The sequence below is a fragment of the Dermacentor silvarum genome, chromosome 5 (genome assembly GCF_013339745.2).
Source record: "Dermacentor silvarum isolate Dsil-2018 chromosome 5, BIME_Dsil_1.4, whole genome shotgun sequence".
Lineage (NCBI taxonomy): Eukaryota > Metazoa > Arthropoda > Arachnida > Ixodida > Ixodidae > Dermacentor > Dermacentor silvarum.
In genome coordinates, this window is record NC_051158.1 from 93,112,899 (window position 1) to 93,139,183 (window position 26,285).

Consider the following 26,285-nt stretch of genomic DNA (forward strand, 5'->3'; position numbering starts at 1 on the left):
ATTGACCCAGCAATCATGCTAAAGAAACTGGTTTGCTCCAGCGCACGATGACGCTTAGTTATATGCTCGTATCTCACGACCAGTCGCGGTTTCGATTTTGATAACCATTTAGCGCCCCGTGACGTAAGAGGCATGCTTCTGAACAGCGACGATCACGTGACCGAGCAGATTTGTGACACACGCTAGCGCACCGTCTGCCATGCCATTGTGCTCCTGTTTCGTCTGCTAGTTTGGTGGAGAGCCTCTGCCTTGCTGGGGGGCACCATCGTAACGCTTCGTTGGACAGAAGTCCACTACGCGATATGATCCGGCATCAGCGCTTTAGCTAGGTTTTAGCTTACCTTCAAGCTTCTTACCGTTTGCGGTTTGCAGGGTGACCGGAGAGGTGTACGGTAGGAACAACGCTTGTGGTGACATCTGGTGACGGAGCGTTAACCAGAGCGCGCGCAGTAATACACTGCAACTTACAAATTCTACCACCTATCTGAGAGTGTAAAGCGTTCGTAGCAACATAGTCGTTAACGTACCGTACTTTGATAATCCCCTTCGACAATAACGCTAACGCGACAAGCAGAAATATTCGAGTCCATTGTAGTTGGCCAAATCGTCACAAGTTGTCGCCACCGGCTTTACGTACTACTGCCGGCCACGCCACCAGTACGCTTCGCGTGCGGTCAGTGCAATACACCCAGTGCATACAGTGCCGAAACGTCTTGCGAACGGCGAGACAAGCCAATGACGTTGCACGTCACCGAAATCAATCGCGCAAACTCATGACGTCACATAGTTTATATAGGACCTATGTTGATGACTACATCGATAGGGGCTGCACCTTCTGATTCGTCGCTCGTACGAACTTTAAAATTAAGAAAAATGTTTTCTAAGCAGCTTTTGCTATCGATACTTTATAGATGATGCCTGTGAGCTCGCAGCAATGTAATCAACCTGTTATTTCTAGTTAGAATTTTTGTATCATTACGCCTTAAAGGGACACTAAAGGCAAATATTAAGTCAAGCTAAAATGATAGATTAGTGCTCGAGAACGTATAATGTGTCGAATATTACCGCGAACAGAGCTTTAGTAATCGAGAAAGACGAAGGCACTCATAATTCTGTCACTAGTACGCATAATAAAAAAAGATCATTGTATTGCATTATAACACCAAATAAAATGCTGCTTGTCCAGTTATATTTGATTATCAGAAGAAAAAAAAAAAACGCATTGGCGTTACCTTTGACAACGACGCCGGCGGTCGAAAGGTTTCGTTTTCTCTACTCTTCGCTTCCCGCGCTTTCACGCTTCAGTAGCTTCGTTATCGCATAGTGCTGTGCTGGTTTTGCTGACTGCAAGTAGTAGAGAATGCCACGTCAATGTGATGTCGCAGGTTTCCCGAACGGTCCACGCCGCTTGACCAAGAGCAGCTGCATCGGCAAATCCAACTCGGTCTTGGCTCGGTTTCTCCATGGCCGCGCGTTTGCATTTTGCTCAGAGAACCGTAGCGCCGTCTGTCGGGCACCGTTTTACTCACAGACGGCAGCAAAGGACGATGATGGCGTATGAAACGTCACCACTCCCCTCTCGGAGGCGGGCGATTTGAATTGCGCTAAATGTATGCTGATTTTCCGGCGCAATCTTCGCGTAAACTAAGTGTTTTATTGGCACGAAACAAGCGCTGCGAGCTTTCTGGACTAGTGTTTTAACAGTTCACGTTGACTTAGTATTTGCCTTTAGTGTTCATTTAAGGAGGAAGCTTTGCCTCGGGGGCTCGTATCTAAACACACGGTAAAGGAGAAATCGGTTTTCTCGGCAACCGTTGCGCCGAACTTGTTCAGGTTTGTTGCATTTGAAATACAACATTCAGTTTTAGTGACTGCTGAAAGCGTATTTCTTATTTAGGCCGTCGATCGTTTAATAAAGATTGTTGAGTATCGCACTTTTTCAGTAAACGAAAATGTCAAGTTTGCAACTCTGTAACACAGCAGTGAAAATTGGCACCACAATTCTGTAAATTGCCTCTCATATAGTACGTCTAAAGCGTGCAAAATTGATGTCTCTCAAATGCACCACAAATGTGCGAGTATGTCTTCTGGAAAACCCTTGTCAACAATGTAAGATGCAAATTATTAGATCAAATTTGCCTGCTTTGGATGTTCTAACGGACGCAGCTGACAGACCTGTGATATGCTGGTGTAGAGTTTCGGATTTGTAAACTTCGTGCTTCTATTTTTGCAAGCTTACTGATTTTCGGCAATATTCGTTAAAATGTTCAGACATTAATTAAATATTTCGGTTCAAACAGTCACTAGAAGTTAAATTTTTTTTCCCTCTCAAGTGCAACAACGGTTATCCCAGAAAAGAGAAAAGCATTTCTACGTTTTTAATGACTTTGAATAGGCGGCATGGGGGTTGGGCCCGAGCTAAAGCTTCCTCTTAACCTTCTGCAGCGAGGCGCCTATAGCTTGAGATCTCGCCGCGCTTTATTTATTTCAATCAATCAATCAATGAAAATGAGCTTTATTTATACAATTCAAAGAATGCGATCAAAAATAGTTGGCCCAATAGCCTATGTGGCTAGTACCTGGTCCAATACAGAAATAACATATATAGGTCAACCACGCACATATTTTCGCAGTGAATAATAACATTGCTTACATGAACGAGTATTAACTTTGTAAAAGAGGTGTTATTACGTTCGTATAGACAAGAAGTGTTTACATGCAAGGTCAAAGTTTCTGGTTACTTTTACTTCCACAGGCACAGTGTTCCATGTCATAGCGCCACAAAACTCCAATAATCGTTCACCGTAGACATTGCTGCAATAAGAAAAGTTTAAAGTTAAAGTTAGTTGCTTGTCTGGTGTTTGCACGTATCTGCACGTATCTGTTTGCACGTATGTTTGCTTCCGTATCCGCTAATATGAAACAGCTTTTAAGAATTTTTGTGGTAGAAGACTCCAGGACGGTGCTTTACAACATCCAGCGTGTAATGAAATATTCCTACGGTGCCTGGTGAGGGGCACTTTAAACATCGCACTGCCTACCGTGCATTGAGTGCACGTTAAAGAACCCCACGTTGTCAAAATTATTCCGGAGCCCCCCCCTTTCCCTCCCCCCACTACGGCGTGCCTCATGGCAGATCATGGTTTTGGCACGTAAAACGTCTGAATTTAATGAGTATTGCAATCCTCACCATCCAGGACAAGGCGAGCTGGTCGTTGAAATGTATACCGCTCCTACCGTGGGCGCGCTGTGCTCTTGCAAGAGAGAAAGGGGGTTCTTTTTGCCATCCTGGATTACTCAAATGCCGGTGCTTCTATAGTACCTCAACATCGCGCTAGAAAAGCTGCAGCGGTTGGTGTTCGAGGGAGTGGGGGAGCGCGGAAAAGCGCCTGATGTATTTTTTTAGATCGCTACTATGGCATTATCGCACTAAAACGGTTGCCGAAGATATCGACGGTCTTGCGTGCTAATATGAGCGCCCGTGCGTGATGTCGGAACTCTGCTTACCATTATAGCCCTAGCAGTTCCCCTGGTATAGGTGCCAATTGGCTATGCGTGACTCCTGCATCGTAAAGCCCAATTCCTCTATCGGAAAGCGATATTCATCGCAGAGCGCGCTTCACTTCCTAGCGCCGACGCCAAGCTCCAGGCGTTAGCGCTGGCGTCGGGCTCTTCTCACCGCACTTCCGAGAGACGTGCCCGTCAAGTACTCATTTCTATGCAGTGTTTGTGCCCGCCGTGCCTCTTGTTGTGGCCTCAGTGTGAGAGCCCGTGAATGAGCTTGCCCGGGCGTCCTCGCGTGTCAAGCTTGACGACGCGTGTCTCGCCGGGGTCTTTCGACCGACACGGAGGAAGGGAGGGAGGGTGGTGAGCGCCAGGGTTGTTGAACCCCGTACGCGCTGTTCGTGTGCGGCTCCGGGCCACTTTGCGTGCGCACGTTCCCCTTTCCTCCACGCCCGAACTCGGGGAGACACGCCGCGTCCTTCTTTCGTCTCCCTCCTCCCCCTCGTCTCCAATCATCGAGGTCTCCTTGATTGACCGGCAGCTGGATCGCGACGCCGCCAGCGGTGGTGGGCGAGGAGGGGGCCATTGTTTCCGATCGAAGCTGGACCTCCTCTCTCTCTTACACCTCGAGGCGGGAGATGGACGCCGTCAGCTGTGACGGCCCGGGACCTCGCCCCGGAGGGCCGGCCTCTGCGACGCCCCCCGGTACCGCGACTTCGAACGGTGCTGTCGCCAAGACGGGAGTAGGTAAAGACAGGGTGGGGCCCGGTAAGCAAAGACAGCTTCGCTTGAAAAAAAAAAAAAAATGGCACAGTTCCGAACAGCTACGCAGGAAAGATGTTGGCGTTATTGCCTTTAGTAACAAAAACTTCGTTCGACCCGTTTGCACCCGCCACGGTGGAGCAGTGGGGCGTTCTGCTGCCGAGCACGAGGTCGCGCGCTCGAATCCCGGCCGCGGAGACCGCCTGTCGATGGGGGCGAAATACATAAACGCCCGGGAACTTAGATTTACGAGCGCGTTAAGGAACCCCAGGTAGTCGATGTGCAACCCGGAGCTCTCCACGAGGACGTCTGTCGGGATTCTTTCTGCAACTCCCAATACGTGTAAATTGTACATTGTCACATGCATATCGTATAATTGTTTTTCTAAATACTCATGTGCATAATGATATTGGAAAAACTGTTTTTGTAACTGCTTATATGTTGTGTAGCTTAACGTGAGTGCAAATAGTCGTGTTGTTGTAGGCTCTACGAGGGGTCGTTTAGAAGTGCACTCTTTTTCTCGGCTGCCCACCCTTATTCGACCGTTGTAACGTTGTATTGTTTTCGTGATTGATGTATCGATTGATTGATAATCAGAGACGGTCGGAAAGCATAAGCACTCTTGTACACAGGGTACGCTTGAAATCATTGAAAACCCTTGAATTGGGGAAAAAAAAATCCAAGGACCTTTCGAACCCTTTGAAAATAAGTGAGTTCTTGAAGCCCTTAGGAAACTGAGTTTGGGGGTGACTTTTGAATATTCGAAGTAGCAAACTCCGGTGTAGGGGCTATGCCATGGACGTTGTCTATCGGGAAACAGGCATTTTCTTTTAAGAGTGTGGCTAAACGATTGCGATGTGGGTTGTCCACAGCCACCAACGACAAGCTTGCTTAAATCGCCAGCTGCCCTCGTGGAGCTAGACAAATCCAGGTCAAGAGACCAAACCGTGCCACCTGTTTGTTGTACTTCTAGATGGTTCACAGCGCAGCCATCTTATAGGTCAATTTTCGAGCCCTAGGCTCTAGAAATGCCTGACGGTTTCGGCCATTTGGATTTAACTCGACGAATATCTTTGGCTGAAGTTGTACCAAAGTTGTACCCATGCTTCCCTTGTACCAAAATAGCTTTTTGATATTTCTCGAATTATTCCGTCGCGAAAGCTAGCGCTTTCAGACGCCGTGTTCTAAAGCTCACTCCCTTAGGGATCGACCCAAATTTTTGACTGCGCTGCCGTTAGAATCTGCCAGTATTTCTCTTCGGAGGAACGCACGTGGTACCTCCCAAGTAAGTGGGTGAAGTCCGCCTGTGATGTTTTTTTTTTTTTTTTTTTGCATTAAAACAAGGACAGTTGCGTGCATTGCATTTAGTTTTGTAGCATTCGATTACCTCGTTTCAAACATATTCAACATGGTCGTTGGATCTATAGGTATAATTATACACAGTTGACAAAAAAAACCCATCAACTTCTGGATTTGTATCGACCTGTTGATGCAGTTGTCCAGCTTCATATGTTATCTGTCTAAACACATTCTTGATCAAGTTAATACGTTATATTTGAAAAAGAGGATGCTTATGCAAGCGTGAAATGCTTAGATATACTCATGGAGCAGAATAATACTTGCATTTAGGCAGATGTCTTTTAGTCTAGTTTTGTGAATATATAAAAAAAGTTATTTACGAAGCGGCATTCTAATCCCCATAACTCTTATCCCGACGCGCAAGGAGCGACGAAGAAATCTAGCGAGACGCGCCGCCTTATTTGCGCTGCAGCGCCCATATCACGTGACAGTACAGCGACAATCCATTGGTGCAGACAAGTTTTTGTAGCAACGACGCGAGACATACAATGGCAGTGCTTCTACACGTGTTGTTGCGCAATGTAGTCCGGAACAGTTTGAGAGCGCTTTTTTTTTTATTTGTAGTATAGGATACTAAATCAGCGTAGCTTCCACTTTCGACGGCGTCACATTTGTCAGAACGCTGGAGAAAAAAGCGGAGGTAAATTGTGTGTACTTTCTTTCTTAATTATAATAAGCGCCATAGTAAATACGATATGTGTATTTCCTGCTTCCCAGCTTTAATTAACGCGAATGATACTTTGGAACTATTTGCAGGAGCGCTCTGGTGTGCGCTTTGCCTCGGTGTTTTTCCCTTCACAGCAGCACAAAGTTATCCTCGAGTATAAGCTGCCACGGCTCTGAAAAGTAATCCCGAGGAAGCTTAATTGCATACCTGTTACACCTTGGAGAAGGATTATGGATGTCCAAATCAACTGCTCGAATCTGTGAAGCGATGCTTTAGCGAAGCAGTTAATTGCATGCCAGCCGCATTGCGTATACAATGGTGTTTACGTTCATCCTGTGCAACGTGTAAAGTCGCCCCATGTTTAGGTACCGATCGCGGCACGTGACTTCTGTAAATCATTCACTGGAGAATGCTGCTCAACGTAATGCATTGCAGCCCACCGTGCAGCAATACAAAAAGGAAAGGTAAAAGTGGCGGGAGGGAAAGGAGGGGGGGGGGGTGATAGGAAGAGAGGATAAACTAGGACGAAGGAAATTATGTACACATCATCATCATCACCACCATCATCATTATCATCTTTTTATGTCTACTGGCAGAACGATCTTGCTGATCCCAAGTTGTGCCCGCAAAAAAATTTCCTAACTTCATGACATCATCAAATTCTGTCACCCGGGCCTTTAAACAATTTTTGTTATTTGGTTTATGGAATCGTAAGTGTACATTAGGTAAAGTTTGAGGCCATCGTCTATGTAGCTGGGATATCCCGCCGTATTTTGAGCTGCCGACGTACAGTTGAAGATGACCCTTTCCACCACTTTCAAGGCTGAGAGGAAGTCGTCAGAAAGGCCGGTCGATGTCTGCGCCTATTTTTTTTTTTTCTTCTTCCCGATGCCCGACGACCGAAATCTCGTTGCCGCTCCCATCGACCTAGGAAAAAGAAAACACGCTCCGGGAGAAGCCTGCGAGGAATATTAATCGAAGGACAGCCGCAGATCTCGGTCATCGTATCGATCGTCTACCTCGCGGTGATAAGTTTTCCTCGCTGCGCGTCTGCTTCACTGTTCTGTGATTCCTTCAGCCAGAGGTTTTGGTATTTCAGTTTCTTACGAAAATTGTTAGAGGGAACGCTGGCGCTATTGTCATTAGGAAGCTGCAATCGGGACAGTTCAGACAGCACGGCAGTGTTGGTTAGTAAATGGATTTGCCTAAACTTCGTCCTTATGGCTTTAGATGGCTTCGTGACTTTGCAAATAGATCATTTGCGACAAAATATTGCGTTATAAGTAGGTTAGTTCGCATTGATTACGCATGCGGCCAGGGTGTTATGGCGTTCTGTGTTAAGAAAAATAGGATTGCTTCACAGCTTAGTCGAATAAAGGCTTACAAAAGCGTAGCAGACGAAGCCACAAGAGCGTCTAAGCCTCAAGCACGAAGATCAGACAAATCCGTGTACTAACCACCATTCCGATTGTAGAAGGTTCCCTCTAGTAATCATTGTAGGAAACTCTACTGATTCGGCATGCTATGTTGTTTTTTGTTGCAGTCTCTGCGCTTCATGAACGACGTTAGATGTGCGCTTTGTGTGAGCTGTCTGGAAACGTTCTGCTGGGCTTTGTCTCGTGTATTTTATAGGCGCACTTAGGGACCTTGATCAATTTTGTGTATGCTCAACTGCTCGGTTTTTAAACATGTGCCGCAGTTGTGGCAAGTTTTGAAGTTCATGATGTTCGCATTTTGCCGAGCTTTATCCACGCCGTCGGGAAAGGACGCACGTACTGTTGTGTGCACAAAGCCACGTCACGAGCGCGGAGAATGTCGAATTAACTTATCGAAGCGCTCGTTTCTAACGTAGCCTGCGCGCGTCGTTGGATTAAGGCTGTTGAGGAAGGCGTCCGTGACATATTGATACTCTGTGTTGACAGAATAGGTGTCTTAGTTAAAAAACAAGTCATTTGTTTGCGCGGCTCCTTTCAATTGTAAGTGCGTAAGCGCTTATTTTCCTTGTTGTCCTGAAATATGAAATAAGTGACGTTGAAGTCAACGCTAACGCTATCTTGTTCTTTTTGCCGGTCGTCGTTACACGTGTTCACCCACCCACCCACCCTCCATGCCGTCGCTGGAAAGTATTTGTCTGCCTGCGAGTGCTTCGACAGACGTTGCAGCCGCACTGTTTAGCCATATTTGATTTCCTCTATTCATCGCCAGCGCTTCTGCGTAACCGAGAACGTGGGTTCAGTTCCGAGAACTAATCGAACGCATCGACGGCTGCCAATCGGAACTTCGGTTTTGCCTCGCGCGGCGCGTCGTCTGCTTCTCGCGCGGACGCGCGCGCTCGTAGCAGACGACGCGCGACGTCATTATTGCCACGTGACCTGCTCGAGCCAGTCCGATGGTGGCGCCGCGTCGCGTCGCCTACGCGTACCAGCTCTCCGGGCCGGCGGCTCGTTTGTGCGCTTGCTCGCCGCGAGCCAGCGAAGTTTTGTGTCGGTCCGCGTTGTGCGTGTGCGGTTGCGTTGACCACGTCGCCGTCGCCAGGTCGCATAGGCAGCGTAGGAGAGCAGCTGACCAGCGCGTGACCCGCCAACACCCGTCGTGTGCTGTGTGTCGTTCGCGCGTGTGTGTGTGTTGTGTGTTGCTTCCGAGAGTGTTTCGGGCAAACACAGCCTCGAGAACGCGCGAATGCTGCCGCTGTGAGTGCTTGGCCAGCGACGTCTGCTCCTGCTGTTGCTCTCACCAGAGGCGGGAATAACGAAGTCGGCGCACACGGCCTCCGTCGATGAAGGAGAAATCTTCCAAGGTAAACGAGCGCGTCCGGTTTCCGGTTAAGACTGCGCGGCGCACGCTTTTGAAAATGCGGAGGCCCCCCTCCGATTCGCGGAATTTTCGTCGCTGCGAGCAAAAGGTTTCACGGTGCTCTACGGGAAGCAACGTCTGGTTAGCGGACGGGCGAGTTTCGCTGGATGAGTCGGTGAGAAGAAACTGTCGCCGGTGCAGCTGTGGATTAGTTCTAAGGCGCCTGCTTTGTGAGCGGGCTTTCTTTTTGGTGCCCTTGCATTGCGACGTTCTGTAGCGACCGCCCTGTCGAGGATCCTCGGTGGATTCGTTCAAGGAAGAACCCGCGATTACTTTACACCGTGACTCGAGCATGAACTGCTCTGTCGCCTGCCGCAAGTTCGCAACCGGTGGAAAAACCAAAACTGTTTGGTAGTCAAATTGCGCCGTCGCGAACTTAAGATGCCACGTAGCGCAGCTTGAGCATTTCCTCCACTGAGCGACTGCTCTGGTTTCGCTTGCCAAAATTGATTCTGATTTTGCAAGTGTTTGCAAAGCTCATCGCCCGGTTTTTCGTGACGGTGAATTTTTATGCCGCAAGACTGTCGGTAGTTATTAAATGACGAGTGAATCATCATTTGACAGTTCGAGCGCATTGCAACTGAATGATTTACCGATCAATCAGTGCTTCGTATCTCATTTCCTCCTGCGTAGTTTGCGCGATACGAGGGGGGGACTATCGCGGTCTTCGAACCGTGTCACAAAGCATCGGACCAAGATAAGAAATCGTTATCGACTCGAGGTCATCCTCCCTACGTCGCGTTCTTTCAGCTTTTTTTTTTTTTTTTTTTTTGTGTGTGTGTGTGTGTGTCGCATTGTTCCGCGATGTGTACGTGCGAAGCTGACGCCTGTTCTACCTGACCCAATTAAAAGGCCCGTGTCCGGTGACACGTGATGGGTCATACGGTACGGCTAGCTGGGCACGGTAAGTGAAGCGCGCATTCGTCGCTCGTATTTATGACGGGTCATCGAGCAGTTGTCGTCTGGACGGTGGTTAAGACGCGTTATCTAAATAACTATAGCGGGCAATGATGATTATCTTGGAATACTAGTGTAGCGCGTACATGACGAGCACACGAGGAAAAAGCACGTGCACACAGATAGCGCTGTGTCTGCGTGTGTGTTCACGCTGTCTGTGTATTCGTGCGCTTTTTCCTCTTGTCCTCGTCTTGTACGCGCCACACTATAGTATTCCAAGATGTCATTTCAGATTGCGACAGTATAGTTAATGACTAACGTACTGTCGTTGCTGCGTGTCCTTTGTGTCATCCGGTATGCGCTCCTTGAATGCTCCGGCGACGCTGGTCCTTCGCACAGTGACGGGGTACGCACCGGAACTGCGTGTTTGGAAAAGCCCCCATAGCTGTCCCTCTGTGTGTAGCGGTGGGCGTCTCGACGGGTCCACGGCCCCGGCCTGACGGTTCGTGGAAGCTGCAACCGCGCATCGGTGTACAGTACATTGTAATTTCTAAGCTGCGCGCAAACGGATCAGTAACGCAGGACGAGCGCTTATCAGCCGTCGATATCAGCTGATTGACAGCGCTCGTCCCGCGTTCTTCCTTGATAGTCCGCTTGCGCGCTACTTAATCTCTCGCAGAGCGGTTGGCGAATCATCCGAAGTAGCGCGCGTCGCTTAAAGCCTACCCGAAGTCGATCACACTGGGCCGAGTGCGCAAATCGCAGGGTCACGTGTCGGGCGGACTTTTTTGAGGGAGGAGAGAGAGTCGGGCTTGGAGTAAAGGCTGCCCGCATGACGCTATGCTCCATGCTAGCTCCTTTTCTTCCGCTATATGCCAGAGTATACGTACATCACCCAGGATAGTGCGAGAAGTGTTTAGCGAGTGAAATTCTCAGGGAATCGTGATTATGGTGATAATATTGCTAACTACACAAGCAAAAATCTATCGCGAGCGTCCCCTTTTAATGTGCGGGGCCCAAATTACTGCGTTAAACGTAGCGTGTCGAGATCCCCTATCAAAACCTAGTATCGAGATGGAGGAAGTCGATTATACGAATCCGTGGCAGGTATTTGCATATTTGTACGTAGTACTACTCCTATAGAGCGCATTATTTCGCATTACCTAGAGGTATACGTTGAGCCATTTGCATACGCCGAAAGAGAGGTGTCGTTTCCAGTTGTTCTCGCCAGGTTCGTTGTCCGGCGAGATTAGCATTTCGAGTGCGCTGTCATTGCTCTCCGTCGCACATGTCTCTCCAACTGCTTCCCTCTCTGCTGACCTATCTGCGCCGGCCTGTGCGCGATTCCTCGGTAGTTTAGCAAGCGCTTCCTACATCGACGGGGCTGACCAGCCGAGTGACCATTAGGGCTGACGCGTCTTTCGTAACCCACCGGGAGTGTCGGAAACGAATACTGCGGGACCCGCAGATGTATTTGTTGCGCTTGGGCAATGTACGCCAGGACTCGCCTGTCGCCATCGCCGTGCTATGTGCGTCCGCCCATCGTTGGACTGAACTTTCTTCTTTCTTTCTTTTTTTTTTTTTACGAAACTTGTCGTGCAATCAAAAGTGGCACGAAGCCACAAAAGGAAGCTCAATGCGAAGTTTCTCAGGTAGCTTCGCAGTTGAAGTGATTCGTCCGATCCGGGGACCAAGACCCTTGACAATATTTTTTTCTTCTTGAAATTTTTAGTATTGTGTGTAAAGGCTCAGCTGTCACCATTATAGAGTGAAGAAACCTGTATAAAAAAAAAAAAACGCACCATTAAAGGGAACAAAGTTTAAACTGCGAAGCTGTCTGAGAAACCGTTATCTCTTGGGTGGATGAGCTTCGCTCATGCAGAATCTTAGGTTTGAGCATTGGGGAAGGGGCAAGGGGAGACAGGAAGATTGAAAAAAAGTGCAGGGTAGCAAACTGGATATCTATCTTCCGGTTAACCTCCCTGCCTTTCTTATCTCTTATCTCTCTCTCTCTTTGGTTTGAAGCTAGTTGGCGAGACCTAGTAAGGAAGCCAACGCCTCAAAAAAAAAAAAAAAAAAAAAAGGAAACGCGGACAAAGGACATATATGGCAGGACGGGCGCCTACTTCCAAACTGGTTTATTCTGGTCAATTCGCTTTCGAATACAGCTCGCGACGAAAACGAACGAAGCGTGAATGCGAAATGTATTGTGAACAGCGCGCGTTGGGCAACTCTGGCGAGTTGGTTGGTCACGTTGGAATGGTTTTTACCTCTTGGCAGACACGCACAGACAGACGAAGTGCTTTGCGTGGCCTGCGTTTTTCTTCTGCCGATGTCGGTTCCTGCAGTATATATGTAAATGTAAATATGTATGTGTATATGTATGTATATACGAAACGATAGTTGGCGCTATGTTGGCGTAACTTTCGAAACACTGGTGCGATATAATCTGCGTTTCCCTTACTTATGGGCGATCGCTTTCTTTCGGGATTGAGCCGTGCCTCGCATTTTGCGATTCTCAGTCGCGTGCTTTTGAGCGTGACGTCCGAGTCTATTTCTGGCCGCGCAAGACGATATTGATTAGCTGTTGCTGTCGTCGGCAGCCGCATTTATTCCGCGGAGGTCACGGTATACACGGAAGGCATGTAACAACGTCCGCGCTCTGATATTTTGATGCAGCGCTTACCGGCGAGTAATTGGAGTTAATCACTCTACTCGGAGTCTTGTGTGCCTCAATCACAGCTTTGGAAACGTGAAATCGCGTTAAATATTTGATAAATATTGGAGTGAAACGTAGGTGCGCCTGTGTGCGAGATTCGAGCCCGTCTCCCGACAACCAGTAATCCAGGCTTCAGATCGTTCCAAATCCTTAGTCTGTACTGGGAATCACTGGCATGGATCGGCTCGCGAACGCTGCTTCGGAGCGTCGTATACACAGGCCTTCCGGTCGGACGTTTCTCTGGATGCATTTATTCGTTATTGCCGACGAAATTTACGAGTCCTACTCATGCTCGTACACAAGCGTAATAGAATTCTAGCCGAATATTGGATGACCTTGTTCAACTGGAAATTTCGTTATAAGTAATGCAGTCTCTAGACGTGGTAATCGTGCAGGAACACACATCTGTGCTTTATGCATACTTTCAGAAGTATGACAGCCTCACTAAAGTGCTTGCGGGCTGGTCTTAATTCAACATCCCCTTTGCGAACAGCCACCCGTGAGCTCTAATTAATACATCAATAGCGCACCATTATAATTGTTTATAGATAGCTAGAGAAAGAAGCATCTCGATTCCGTGGGCGTATTCCACGGCCACGTCTTTTTTTTTTTTTTTTCGATATGTGTTGGAGCATGTCGTGGAATTCAGAGTGCTTGCTCCGAGCTTGCTGCCCGATGCACGTGCAAAATCGTTGCACGTTGCAATCGATGCACGTGCGCGAATGTCAAAAAATAAAACGTGATTGAATTCGCCAGACATGTGTGTTGCGTTTAAAGTAAAATTAAAAACAGCGCGAAAAAAAATAAGAGACACGGACAAGACTGATTGCCGCACGCGCTTTCTCTTTTTCTTTCGCGCACTTTCAGTTTAACTTTATACCGTGACCAGCAACCAGGCTTGTTTAGCTTATTCCATTGTTTTCTGCCATACATACCATGCGCCACACCCCGCATCCTATAACATTTCATTTAGTAATTAGGAAGATCGCCCCTCACTGGATGACGTGACCACCGAGTAAAAATTTGTGTCTGCAGTTCCGTTTTGATGAATCCACGTGGCATTGTTCTGCACCACAGCGGCTAGCGTGCGAATTAAAAAGAGGGGGAGGGGGAGATCAGGCGCCTCTTGGATGACTAAAGACGACTTTTAGCAGCTGAAGCGAAAAAAAAAAAAATTAACGAAGACAGAGAAGGACGTCGCTGTTGGTCTTCCTTAGTCTTTTTCTTTTTCCTTAGTCTTTTTCAGTTCAGCTGTTCAAACTCGTCTTTGATACGGACCAACTAGCCCAGTTGAATGCTATTCTGACGTTCCTCTCGGATGAGTGACGCGAAGGCGCAAATGAATTCGCAGCCGGAGTGGCGTCAGCGCGCGCTCCACAGGTGGTCGCTGGGCTGGATGCGCAGTCTTGGAGAATGGCAACTGCAGCGCCCCGTGATTTTTGTGCCGAGACGCAGCTGCCTGCGTGCGTCGGGGCTGCGTTTGTTTCATTCTCGAAGCAGGCATGATCTGAGCTTTGTCTTCGCGGGCTTGAATAATCTTCACTGCTTCTACAAGGAAATTCGGAAAATAAATAAATAAATAAATAAATAAATAAATAAATAAATAAATAAATAAATAAATAAATAAATAAATAAATAAATAAATAAGCTGCGCGCAATGCCTGTATAAGACGAGGACTGCACCAGTACGCTTAACCTTTTTATTCTACTTGGCAGATTTTTGAGTAACTTACGAATCTATTCACAATCCGTTGGTCGAGGACGTTCACGATTGCTTGACGTTCGGCGCCTACACGCTAAACCGTGACCTATGCGTAAGTTTGACCTCCGGAAACGTCCTCCTTACGCACGAATCTGGAACGGAGCGATGACGGCGAGAAAACTTACAAGAGAAACGGAAGCGTGTAGATGATGCATTACATCGGTAAAATCTCGGCAAAGTAGTCGAGTATTTTAGCGTACAGCGTTGCCGTCATACCGTTCGCGATACCTTTCCCCACCTGTCGTGGTAGCTAATATAGCATTGCGCTGCTGAGCTCCAGGTGGCGGGTTCGACCTCGGCCGCATTTCAGTTGGGGGCGAAATGCGAAAAAAAAAGCTCGTTTAGTTAGGTTTAGGTGCTCGTTAAAAGAACGTATACCCTAGGAGGTCAAAATTGATCCGGTGACCCCGCTTCGGCGTGCGTGCCTCTTAATCGTGTCGTATTTTTTGGCGCCTGAGAACCCCGGTGTTTAATTAATCTCACCCGTTCAACATGTACTGCTCATGCGCACTTGTCGGCAGACGGTAACGCTATTGCTACAGAACGGCAGCGCTATATATACTAGAGCGCTCAATGCGCCACCTTCGGAAACGCGCTGCTTAGCGTAAACGCTGAGTCGTTGCGCGAATATGTTAACTACGTAGAATCGCGCTGTAAAATTGTACGCAGCGTCCCACTGGGCTCTTATTTTCTTCAGATTTGAGCATGCATGCAGCGCTTCTCGACTTGTTTGTTGGCGTCGAGTTCTTCCTCCTCGTCGTCGTCCTCCGCGGCAACGTCGTCGTGGTCGTTTCGCGAATCGGGGGCGGTTTTATTTCTTTTTCCTCCCTCATCTGCGCAACGGGGGCCCACCGCCGCCTCGTCGGCCCAGGCCTCTCGCACTAGCTGTGCATACTACATGCGGCCCCTTCGTTTTTTTCTTTTGGCGCGGTTCGTCGGCCCGTCCGGATGAAGTCTGTTCTCCTCGTCTTCGGCGATGGACGCTTCTCGCTCGCTTGGCAGCGGCGCCGGCCCAGTTTTCTGCCGCTTCTACAGCGGCGCCCGCAGTTGGCGCCGACCTCGGCCGAGCGCCTTAATTCGCGATGCTGTATGCAGTCCATATGCGCGGTTTATTCGCGAGCGAGAAGAAGTGAAAGCACGTGGCTGGCATTACGCGGTGCTTGAGATTTAATGGCAAGGAAAAAAAAAAAAAAAAAAAAAAAACGAGCGGCCCTGTTTTTTTTTTTTTTTTTTCGTTTATGCGTGGACCCTTATTGAGTGTTGTGACGGAGATTCCGTGCTGTAAGGGTGAATAGTTTTCTCGCTTTTCGCCCGCGCCCTAAGAAAGAAAAAGGAAAGAAAGACGAGGTTAAAGGTAAAGATAAGTCCATTCTGAATATTCTTTCTCTATAGTAACCTCCTGTCTCGGAAACTACCACAGGGATGTTTTCTCAGCCGTGGATGAATTCATAGACGTGTCAGGCAGATTTTATTAAGTCCTGCATGCGGTATTTTTCTTTTCATTCATTACCTCCTGAAAATTTCACCAGTTTTAGTATTAACAGCAATTTCCTAATACCATCCAAATCTTGGCCAATCTCCCGCAGTTTGTATATGCGCCATCGTAGAAGGAAACCAAACCATACGTTTACGTGGTAGCTGTCCGATTGGCTACTTTGCACTGAAAGGAAAGGGTTGGAAAGATGAGACGAGTTTCAGCGCACAAAGAACAACGCTCTGCTCGACGCCGTTGGCTCGAAAAACTTGACAACCATTCCCTCGCGACTCTTCGACTCTGGTCCCAGCTGACGTCAGGCCGAGCTGCTTTGAAAGCTCCGTGATTGCATGAGACTGCAATGGTTTATCAAGACGCCTTGACTGTGTTTGCTGCAGGCGTACTCTGTTTGTATACCGTCTCCTTCTCACCTCGCGCCAAATTTGATTAAAGGAGATGGGAGCGAAGTCGTGCTATGCGCAATAAACTGCAAGAATAATGCCCTTGTAGCCGCGCGCCGACCCGCTCGCTTGCTGCGAAAATTTCCTACCAGCGCCGAAGTGACGGGCGCTTGGGGCTTTACGAGCTAATTCTGGATGTGACTGTGGCAGACTTAGTTGTTGGGCATATAGGCAGACTTAACTGTTGATTTGTGGACATCATGCAGTAGAAAGGAAGATAAAGGAGCGACAATTTGCATCTAGAGAGAGAGAAAAAAAATTACAGAAATGCAGAGAGGAACTTGCAACTATATTTATAAGGGGTGATATAGGGTGTCAATAACAAACAAGCGCGCGACATGCATACAAGCTATCACAGAGCAGTACCTGAAAAACTGAAATCCACTCTTGTGAAGAGAGACGGAAGCGAGACTAATGCAATAATCACCTTTTTTATTTCTTTGTGTAATAGGCTTCCAGCAACTCTCGGGCCAACGCATCCCGGCTTCTTTCTAACAAATGCGTGTGCTCAAATTGCGGTACGCAACCGCATGAGGCAGAGCGGATGGGCAGGTGTGAACCCGTTCGGTCGTCAGATTTTTTATTTTTCGTTGAAGAGCTTGGCTAACGTTAGCTTGGACACACCGTGTACACTTTGCCACAGCTCACACGAATCTCGTAGATAAACTCCCCACGACAAACTCCTACTCGTTAATTTTAAGTCTAACCCCGATTGTACAACTTCATGTATTACCAAATGTGCAGCATGCTTTCGCCTTCTTGTGTTACAAGAATGTAACAGCTGCCTAACTGTTATTTGTTTTGCACTTAGACAGCAGAGTTATCCTCCCTATATCATACCTATTCTAAACTAGTGGGTAAATTGGTTTATGTTTTATATGTTCTTTATTAATTTGGGCTGCCCGGTTCTCAGGCAATCCCTCACAGCGCGTTCGAACCATTACAGCATAAGGCTCTACCAGTGTTCTAAATGGGCTTTACATGTGTATATTCCGCTACTTATTGTTCTGCCACCCTCTTCTTCAGTTGTGGGCACTATTTACCAATGTCTGGAGTCATCGTCATTATCGTTAAGGACGAGAGTTTCTGGGTTACTAGAAAGAGTGTTACGTTGCTGTAGGTAGACGGGATTCAGCTTGCGTAAAGCCCATCGCGGTGAATGCATTCCACTATTCTAGACAACGTCAAGAAGCGGACGGGACAGCTTTCTTTACAAAGATACACGGTGTCACGACCGCAGCCGCTGGTGTAATGCCCTCCCGACGAAAAAGACGCCTTTTTTCACGTGTGCGACTGCGCTTTCTCAAGAGTGTGTGCACAACACTCTTCGCTTCGTTCGTGTGGGCCTGTTGGTCTCGCATCGGCTTTGGCGCAATGGGGGGTGGAGTTCGCGCTGTGCGTATCCCGCCACTCCACTATATACTCGAGGGCTTGGAGTAAGCTGCGGCTTAGCTTATCGGCTCGGCCCCGTTTCGAGGAGTCCGAGATGACGTTACGGGGAGGGACCGTCCCACTTACTTCGTCTAGCTTCCGAGTGCTGCAGTCCTTTTCTTTCCCCCCGTTTTCTTTCTTTTTTTTTTTCTCTCTCTCTCTCTCTTTACGAGGGTCGTAAAAGGCATCGTACGCGATATTTTTTGAGCGGCTACCGAGCTGCGACCGCCGTGGAACGTCGTTGCGACGAAGCTGTCAAGCAAGCGACTATGTTAATTGCTTTGTTAACGCGGATCGCCTCATTACGGGGGCTCAACTTTACTCGTGTTGGCCTTTCGAGGGGCCTCAAGGTGATCTCGTGACAGCGTTAGTTTTTCTGCATTGTCGTTTTGCGACAGACACTCTTCGTGTTTATCCGAGGCATACGAAATGGGGATTGGATGACGCTGTAGGTTAGGTTAGGTTATTAATTTAGTGCTTGAATTAAAGGAGCAACAAGAGGCAGGGGCAACCTGATTACTGTGCCCACGTGTCCATTTGAGGACTTGTTTTTCATCAAGTCAGAAGTGGTGAAAATGCAGGCTTTCGTCACCGAGAGGAAGGTGACTGAAATTTTTGGATATGGGGCGGCGAGTGTTATCGGTACCCGTAAAACACTGCGCTAATGAATATATGACCTTTTTTTTTAGCTGATGATTATTTCTGTTTGGGCGAATTGATGCGTCATTGAAAGTTCAAACAACGCGAGAAGAAACACAGGACGGAGCGCGATGGCGTATTATGTTCGCGTTGCTAAATAGTGATTAGCGTAGAATGATCGAGTGATGCCCTTCGTTTCGTGACCTGCATGCAGTTTTGGTTAAACTCGCCTTGCCCCATCTGACCTTGAAGGAACAGTTTACTAGATGATACTTCCGGTTTGCTGCCGTTTTCTGGCAAAGGAAAAATGAAGTAAAGAGTATGAGAGAAACAAAGGTAACAAAGAAATCAGACTATGCATGCGCACTCACACACAAGCATTCGAAGTGTGAGTCACACAGAGAAGCACGCAGCTGCGTGCATTGTCGCACCGTCTCTGTCAGTTTGTCGCACAATCCGGTATATTATAAGTAACACAGCAGCGCCTATTTTATTAATAGTTTAATTATTTAACCCCCGTATCTTCACACGGGGTTATTTGATATGGGACATATTGTTTTTTTTTTCGATAGAGATTTGTCACGATGACGTCGCTCGATCGTGTACCGGCTTCGTGAAATTACCGAACCACGGCGCCAGTGAACGAGGACGTATAAAGGTATACAGCGTGGCCGGTTGTCTTCCCGCGTCATCTCTCTCGGTTTATGCCGCTGTATCTTTTCTCATATACGACAGATATGTGGCCAGCTGAATGGCTTTATGACACCGTAGTTGTTGTACAGGCCTACTGTGTTTATGAGATGACCGCTTATAGTCTGTGCCTCGATCGCCAATGCAGGCAATCTTGTTGACTGCCGTGTATGCATGGTCAGGGCTGATAGTGTGTCTCGGTTTTGTCGCGCTGCACCCAAGGGTCTCCCGTCGCTGCTGATGCGCTAAGTGCGTAATGCTACATCCTGTCGACGAGTCTGTTTATGAGTGCTTTGCCTAAACTTTGCGAGTCCGCTGTAGAGGGAGATAAAGACGGCGCCTCCTATATAGTGTAATAGCGCGCTGTGGTGTGTACACCCGTTGTTGTCTGCGAAACAGGAAAGTCGTTCGATGAATGCGACATCGAATTGGGGCGTAATGCAGACAACGACGTGTAGCCTAGCTGTCATTAACATTCGTGAATATATTAGCCGTCGGCACTTGTTTACGACGTCGGTATTTCTATTCTGGCTGCCCGCGGGAGACCAATGCTAAGGAATGCTTCGTAATAAATTGCGAATCCCTGTAATGTCCAGCGTATATACCATATGCGCTGTGCGTTGTTTTGATGCTTCGAAGTTCTGATTTCAGCACCGTAAACTTAGTGTAGTTTCCTGTAGTAGCGTCTTTGATACGCTGGAGCGTCAGAACGGGTAGTGATACTTCAGCAAACGTTTTTTTTTTCCTCGCTTGGTTTGCCACGTGTCGTAGTTACTAATTAATACACGAAGTTTTTAACTGAAATGTTTTTTTTCTGTATGACAGTGTACTCTCCAGGGATATAAGTAATAGTGAACAAGTTCAAATTTCTTTCGTGATGTGCAACTCTTTCGGCATTGTAGGGTTAAACTCCCATCGCCTCCATCCAATTGGTCGTCGCCATTGCTGCCGCCGCCGGACAGCGGTTCCGCGCGGCGAATAGGCCTTCTCCTTCGATAAAAAAGTGCTCACTTCTATAATAAAGCTGCGCGCGTCTGCGGCTCGTCGAACTCTTGGCCTTCGCTCGCGAAACGCGAGCTCTCCTCCAGCGTCGCGTGAGTCAGCCGCTGACTGCGCGAACAGCTGAGCCGCGGCTGTCGTGGCGGAAGGAATTCCGCCCCCGCGCTTGGCTGCCTGCCTCCGCCAGGAATGCGCGAGTCTTCGCTCCTGACGTAGCGCGCGTCGGTGGACGGGAAGGCGCGGCGCGTACTGCCGACCGCAGCCGCTCGACTTTCGCACCTGCTATACGTATAGCTACTGCTTCTGTAAGGCCCCCTGCCCGAACTGCTGTTCGCTATACGTCGGTGAGGGCTCGAGCGGTGGGGGAGAGGGCGTTGTTAAACTGACGCTGCCGCCGCGTGTGCACCGCACGCGCCGCACTGCGTGCGTATGTATACAGTCGAACCCGGGTATATCCAATCGGAAGGGGATAAAAAAAAACTTCGATATATAGGCATTTTGACCTCACTCAGGGCGCCTTGGGAGGCCGCGTCCTCGCTCGAGCTGACTTGGAGATCCAGACGGGTCTCTTAGACCAGGCTGAGCGCGTGCGGAAACGACCACTGGAATCCTGGACTAGGACCCACCCTTCCCGCTACCTTGTCTTTTCTATTTATTAGTTTTTCAATCAATCAATCAATCAATCAATCAATCAATCAATCAATCAATCAATATTTTAAGTAAAAATTGTATGATACAAAAATGTTCAAGGGGATTTTACTGCTGTTCGTTATACAAAATAGTTCGTTATATGCGGGTTCGATATATCCGGATTCGGCTGGCTGTTGCCCTGGGAAACCTGTGTCTTCGCGCTTCGTTCGCGCTGCACACGTGTATACTCTGTCCAGTTGGCTGTCGTACCCGGGTGGAGGGGTGGGGGGGGGGGGTGGGGGGCCAGATAGATGTGACAGGGGTTTAGGTTGATCACGCAGGACTGCAACGCGGGATGCTGTCCAGCTCAAAGAGAATTGGTGCGTGGACCCGTCAGCCGATTACGTTCGCTCATTGCGGTGACGTCATGGTGCAGTCGAGCTTACAGATTGGTGGCCCTCGGGGATCGTTTAGCACCGCGGAGGCGCAAGGTTCGGCGCAGTTTTAGGGGCGGAGCGTGTACTGAATTCCTAGGTTATCACGAGTACAGGGGACAGTGATCACTGTTGTGTGCTGTCGGAATGTTTTATATATATGTATATAAAAAAGAATTACGAGTGTTTTAAAACAAAATAAAGATGTCTGTCTAGTGACGGCGTACAGGTGTCGACATTTCTCGCGTTGATGCAACTCGATTCCACCTGCGCGAAAGAAAATCGCAGCACTTTTAAGATTGAAGCGCCTCTGGGCTGATCGAGTTGCTGCTTGGTTGACCTATCCTGACGAAATTGGAAATATCGGCAACAAAATGTACTGATTTTATTAGTGGCGATAAAATTGTTGTTATCATTAAGTGCGCCGCCCGTCTCTCCAAGGCGAGAAATTGCGCACGACATATTGCTCATCATTTGAGGAAGCTATTGCGTGCGCGTCTGTGTTGGTTAGCTTTCCTTTCTTTTTCCCTCTCCGTACATGAGTAAGCACGTATATACGCTACTTAAACTACGAGAATTCCGCGAGCGTAATGAAGGATGAGTAGGAAATAGAGGGAAACACACGGAGGTATAAACCAGCGTAAACCGGCTGGATATACCTGTACTGGGGCAAGAGGTATATGAAATTAAAGTTGGCAGAAGGAGATATCAAATAAAGTAAGAGAGAGAGAGAGAAAAAAAAAGAACATTGCGTAGGTACATCAATGCCATGCAGCACGCGAACAATGTCCCGAGGAAGCGTCAAGAGGCCTCTGACGACTTGTGTGCTGAAAATGGTCCGGGCCAGTGTACCAGAATTCTCTCCTTTGATGACAATTCCATCGTCCAGTCTATATTTAGCTCAGCCGAGCGTTATTTTCTATGCACACTGTATAGCGAGGGAATTCTCAGACGAGCTAGATGTCTCGCTGGCGCAGTTGGTCGCATACGGCGACACCGAACTCGTCGTGAGCGCACGGCAAAAGACACCGCAGCATTCGTGTAGTCGAGAGAGTGAGAAAGAGAGAGAGGTGAATCAAAGAAAGGAAATCTGGACAGGAGAAACAGTACCTTTAATTTCGTTTCAAACTACAGGAAGAGAGGCTCAGTTTGTAGCCGGAACAAATCGGTCGTTGCGCTCCGGCCAACGAGCGCTCCGCAGAGGGGTCCTCCGTGTTCCGTTCTTCTCCGCTGCTCGCGAGGCTCGCAGCTATCTGCTGCTACCTTTACAGTCCGAGAAATAACAAACGGAAAGGCAGTATAGAGTGGACAGCGCCGGTCATTCCGAGGTCCCGTACCTCTGGTCGCAGCGATAAGACCTGGCAGTAAAAAGCGGCGGAGGACGACTTCGCCTTCCTCACTTGTCGCCGCGTCACACTACGCGTTTCCGGTCTTCGATCGCGCGTTCTCCCTCACTAGCTGCGTTCACGCGTGAGCCCAACAAAAAGTCGGCACGAGTCGGCTTCTCCGGCCGCAGACCAGTCGTCGGTTTCTGTAAACACTATAGCCGATCGGGACGATCTGAGCGCGCGTGTGCTTCAGATCGGCCGCATGCAGTTCGGTCAACCCGCATGCAAAGGGGTGGGCTGATCGCTCGCCAACCCGCTTGTTAAAGTGCACGTAAACGAGAGCGGTTCGGGGCTGGGTCGGCTCGAACCGCTTGCGTCATTCACGCAAACGACGCTGTTCTGTTGTCAGTGCGTTGGCTTGCGTGTATACGTGTTCACGCCGCGCCAATATGAAAGAGAACACTTCATGCGTGCTCGGACAGTGATTCCCATAAACGTGCAAGTCCAAACACCCATCACTGATATTTGCCCTGTACTATCAAAACAAAAATATATTGATGTGGCATTATTTCAGTGCAGGAACAAGATAACTGACGCATTTTAAGCGGAAGTATGATCTGAAGTAAGCGGAAGTATTGTATGATCTCGACGAAGCTTGATTAGAAAGTTTCAGCTGTGCTACGTCTCTGAATCAACTGTGCGGTAATGCGATATTCATCTGCCTTGTGCGTACTTCGTTTTGATGGGCCGTAAGATTTAAGATATGTAGTCGGGCATGATGAGGCGCTTTTTTTGGTGTACGGTGACGCGGTATTGGTAAATACTATCTCTGACTGATGGACGTGGACGTCCATAAGGAACACAAGGGCCACGAGAGACGAGTGAAGAGCTCCGGATTTGTTCCTAACATGTCGGGCTATTTAAGGTGCCACTAAAAGCACGGTACGCGAGTGTATCTTTTTTTTTTATCCGCCCCCGTCGGAGTATGGTTGCCGCAGAGTGGATACGAACCCGCGGTACCTCTTGCGCATCAGCTGAATGCGCGGAGGCATCGTGGCTCGCGAGGAGCTTCCAAATGACGCTTGCTTCTCTTGAAGACGGCTAACTAATGTTATTAGAATCAGCATGTAACCAGTGGGGTGGGCCGCATGTGCGCTGGTGTTAACGCGTCAATCCGGTGCCGCGGGCCAACTACAACGATGCTCGATCGCCTCGCCACTGCGTAATATTTCTTCCTCCGCGCGCGCACTCGACGGCATCTTTTCTCGTGCCGCCAATGACGCAGCAACGATGATGAACGACCCCTTTATTCTTCCGGACAATGCAGCAGCTGTTCGGGGAAAAGCGGGCACGCAGTTGCTCGCCGTCGTCGATCGCGGCCCCAACACGTGTCGAGTGCTGAGCGCACGTTCCACATACCTTGCGTGTTTCTGTTTTGCTCCCGAAAAGCGACTTCGTATACACTTATTTTCTCCTTGGCAGGTATTTTGCGATATCGGATACGCTGTTTCACAACAGCATTCTTGCTGGGCTCTGATGTCACTCGGTGTTTCGCTCGTTCTTATTGACGCGGGCTGCTTACAGGCAGACCTGCATTTGGCATGGTTTTTTGAGTTTGAGATGATTGTTTGAACCTTTTGCTTGTTTACATGTGCAATTGATGTGTTGTTTTTAACAGCGGAGCTGTTTAAGCCGATCGTCAGTCCGTGTGTCGCGAACAAAAATTGTGGGCCGATCCTGGCGGTTGTGCAGAAAGGGTCCAAGCGCGATCGCACAGAACCCTGTGAACTAGCGAAGGTGTTCAAACCTAGCCCAAATACGTGGCCTATACCTCGCGATAGCCAATCAATATCTAATCGACAACCGATCAATAACCAATAAATTCCGGAAAAAAGGCTGGGGATGACTTGGCAGTGCTTAGCCTAGCCCAAGTACGTGGCCAATACCTCGCGATGGCAAATCGGTAGCCAATCAATAGCTAAGCAATAATCGATCAATAATCAATAAATTCCGGAAAATCATAACCCGTAAGGCCAGGACCAGCTAGGTGCCCATCAGCTCCGCTGTTTCTCCAGTCTTGCGCCACTATAGTGCAAGCTACGCTATTTTTTTTCTTCCTGTTTCTAAACGCGCATATCAAGACACGTTACTGCCGCCAAAAAGGGTTTAATAATCGCCGCTGTGACTCTGGCTATGACGTGGCATGAGGTCGCGCGTTTGATTCCTTGCCGTCGTGGCCGCAGTATGTATACGGCGAGCTCGAAGTGCAAAACGCCCATGTACCTGTATATGTCTATAGTAGCACTGTAATGAATTCCACTATATGGGTCACGTTATTAATCTGGAGCCCTCCGCTCCTCGGGCGCCCTCCTATAACTCACGGTGCCGTTTCGGCACGTTAAACCCTCGATTGAGCACACGGCTAATATAGGTCCAACGTGGGGTCGTGTTGACCCAACATTGGACCACTATTGGCCCCCGTATTATGCTAATAGCGTGATTTCGACCGCAGATGGCCATTGCACGGGGTAAAATTAATGTGTCCAAGATGTGCACCCCTTATGAAAATGGTTATATCCTTTATGATTACTGTATGTTTCCTAGGGGTCACACGAGGAAACATCCTTTATGTTTCCTACGTGTTGAAATTTGGCCACTGCTTTTATGATTCCTTCATGTGTCCGTCCTTTATGTATCCTTCATGTTACCGTACTTTATGTATCCTAGATGCTGAAATTTGGCCACTGCTTTTATGTTTCCTTCATGTGTCCTTCCTTTATGTATCCTACATGCTGAAATTTGGCCACTGCTTTTATGTTTCCTTCATGAGTCCCACCTTTATGCACCCTTCATGTGGCCCTATTGATAAGATCCTGTATCCTGCATTTTCTGTAGACATGCATAGATGAGTTCTCTGTGCCCATTTTATATTTATGCACATTCTGTGAGTTTTAAAGATATGCATTGGTTTTTATTATATGGTTTATTATAAGCATACTGACTGGAACTCTGCTAGGGCACAGAAATTCACACAATATTATTCTATAATAATAATTTCAGTATAACACTTGCAGTACAACTTCTACCTTCCTCACTGCAGTGTCGCTGTTCTAGATATGTTTTTGTCAGAAATATAAAGTGTAATGTTTGGATGGAAAGATGTCACGTTGGATAAGTGCTTGCACTTTTAAAAGAAAGTGTCGACAATACTTTGCAAAGGTTTCTCTGAAACTACAAGTAGTTTATTGGACTATCTGCATGTTACTTCCATATGTCACATCGGCTCACAGCAGACCTGTGGAATGGGGTGCTTGGATGAGAGCTCGCAAGACACCTGAAAAACAAAAGGCCAAACGTTTTCACTTATGCAATAAATTTCATATAGCCAAGAACAGTTTGGCCTGTATGCACACAGCTAATTGAAACGTGCAGAAGTGAAAAGGATTGAATTGAATTTTATTCCGCAGCAAGAAAAAGTTACGAGGACAGGTAAAAGCTGTAAGAACAGCTTGAGGAGCCCTAGCTGACCTCCTAGCACACGGGGAAGCATAAAAGCGTGCCGCTAAGGGAGTACAACCTACTAAGAGGAAACGCTTACAGGAGTTATAAAACGTCACTTGAAAAGGGGATTATCAAGCTGTCATAAATAGAAAAGAAATCATCGTGTTATACAAAC

General features: G+C 48.0%; 1 protein-coding gene across 6 annotated transcripts in view; it reads left to right on the forward strand.

Moving 5' to 3' along the window:
- Positions 1 to 26,285, forward strand: part of LOC119453610 (rab11 family-interacting protein 4A) — a 256,371-nt gene that overhangs the window by 171,287 nt on the left and 58,799 nt on the right. Inside the window, exon 1 of one of the 6 annotated variants that reach the window (XM_037715670.1) lies at positions 8,730 to 9,089. The exons of the other annotated variants lie outside the window; for them this stretch is intronic. Within the exon in view, the coding sequence (XP_037571598.1) occupies positions 9,069 to 9,089 (21 nt within the window). The 5' untranslated portion in view covers positions 8,730 to 9,068. Of the gene's footprint in view, positions 1 to 8,729; positions 9,090 to 26,285 lie in introns of those variants that run through there. 6 annotated transcript variants of the gene reach the window in all.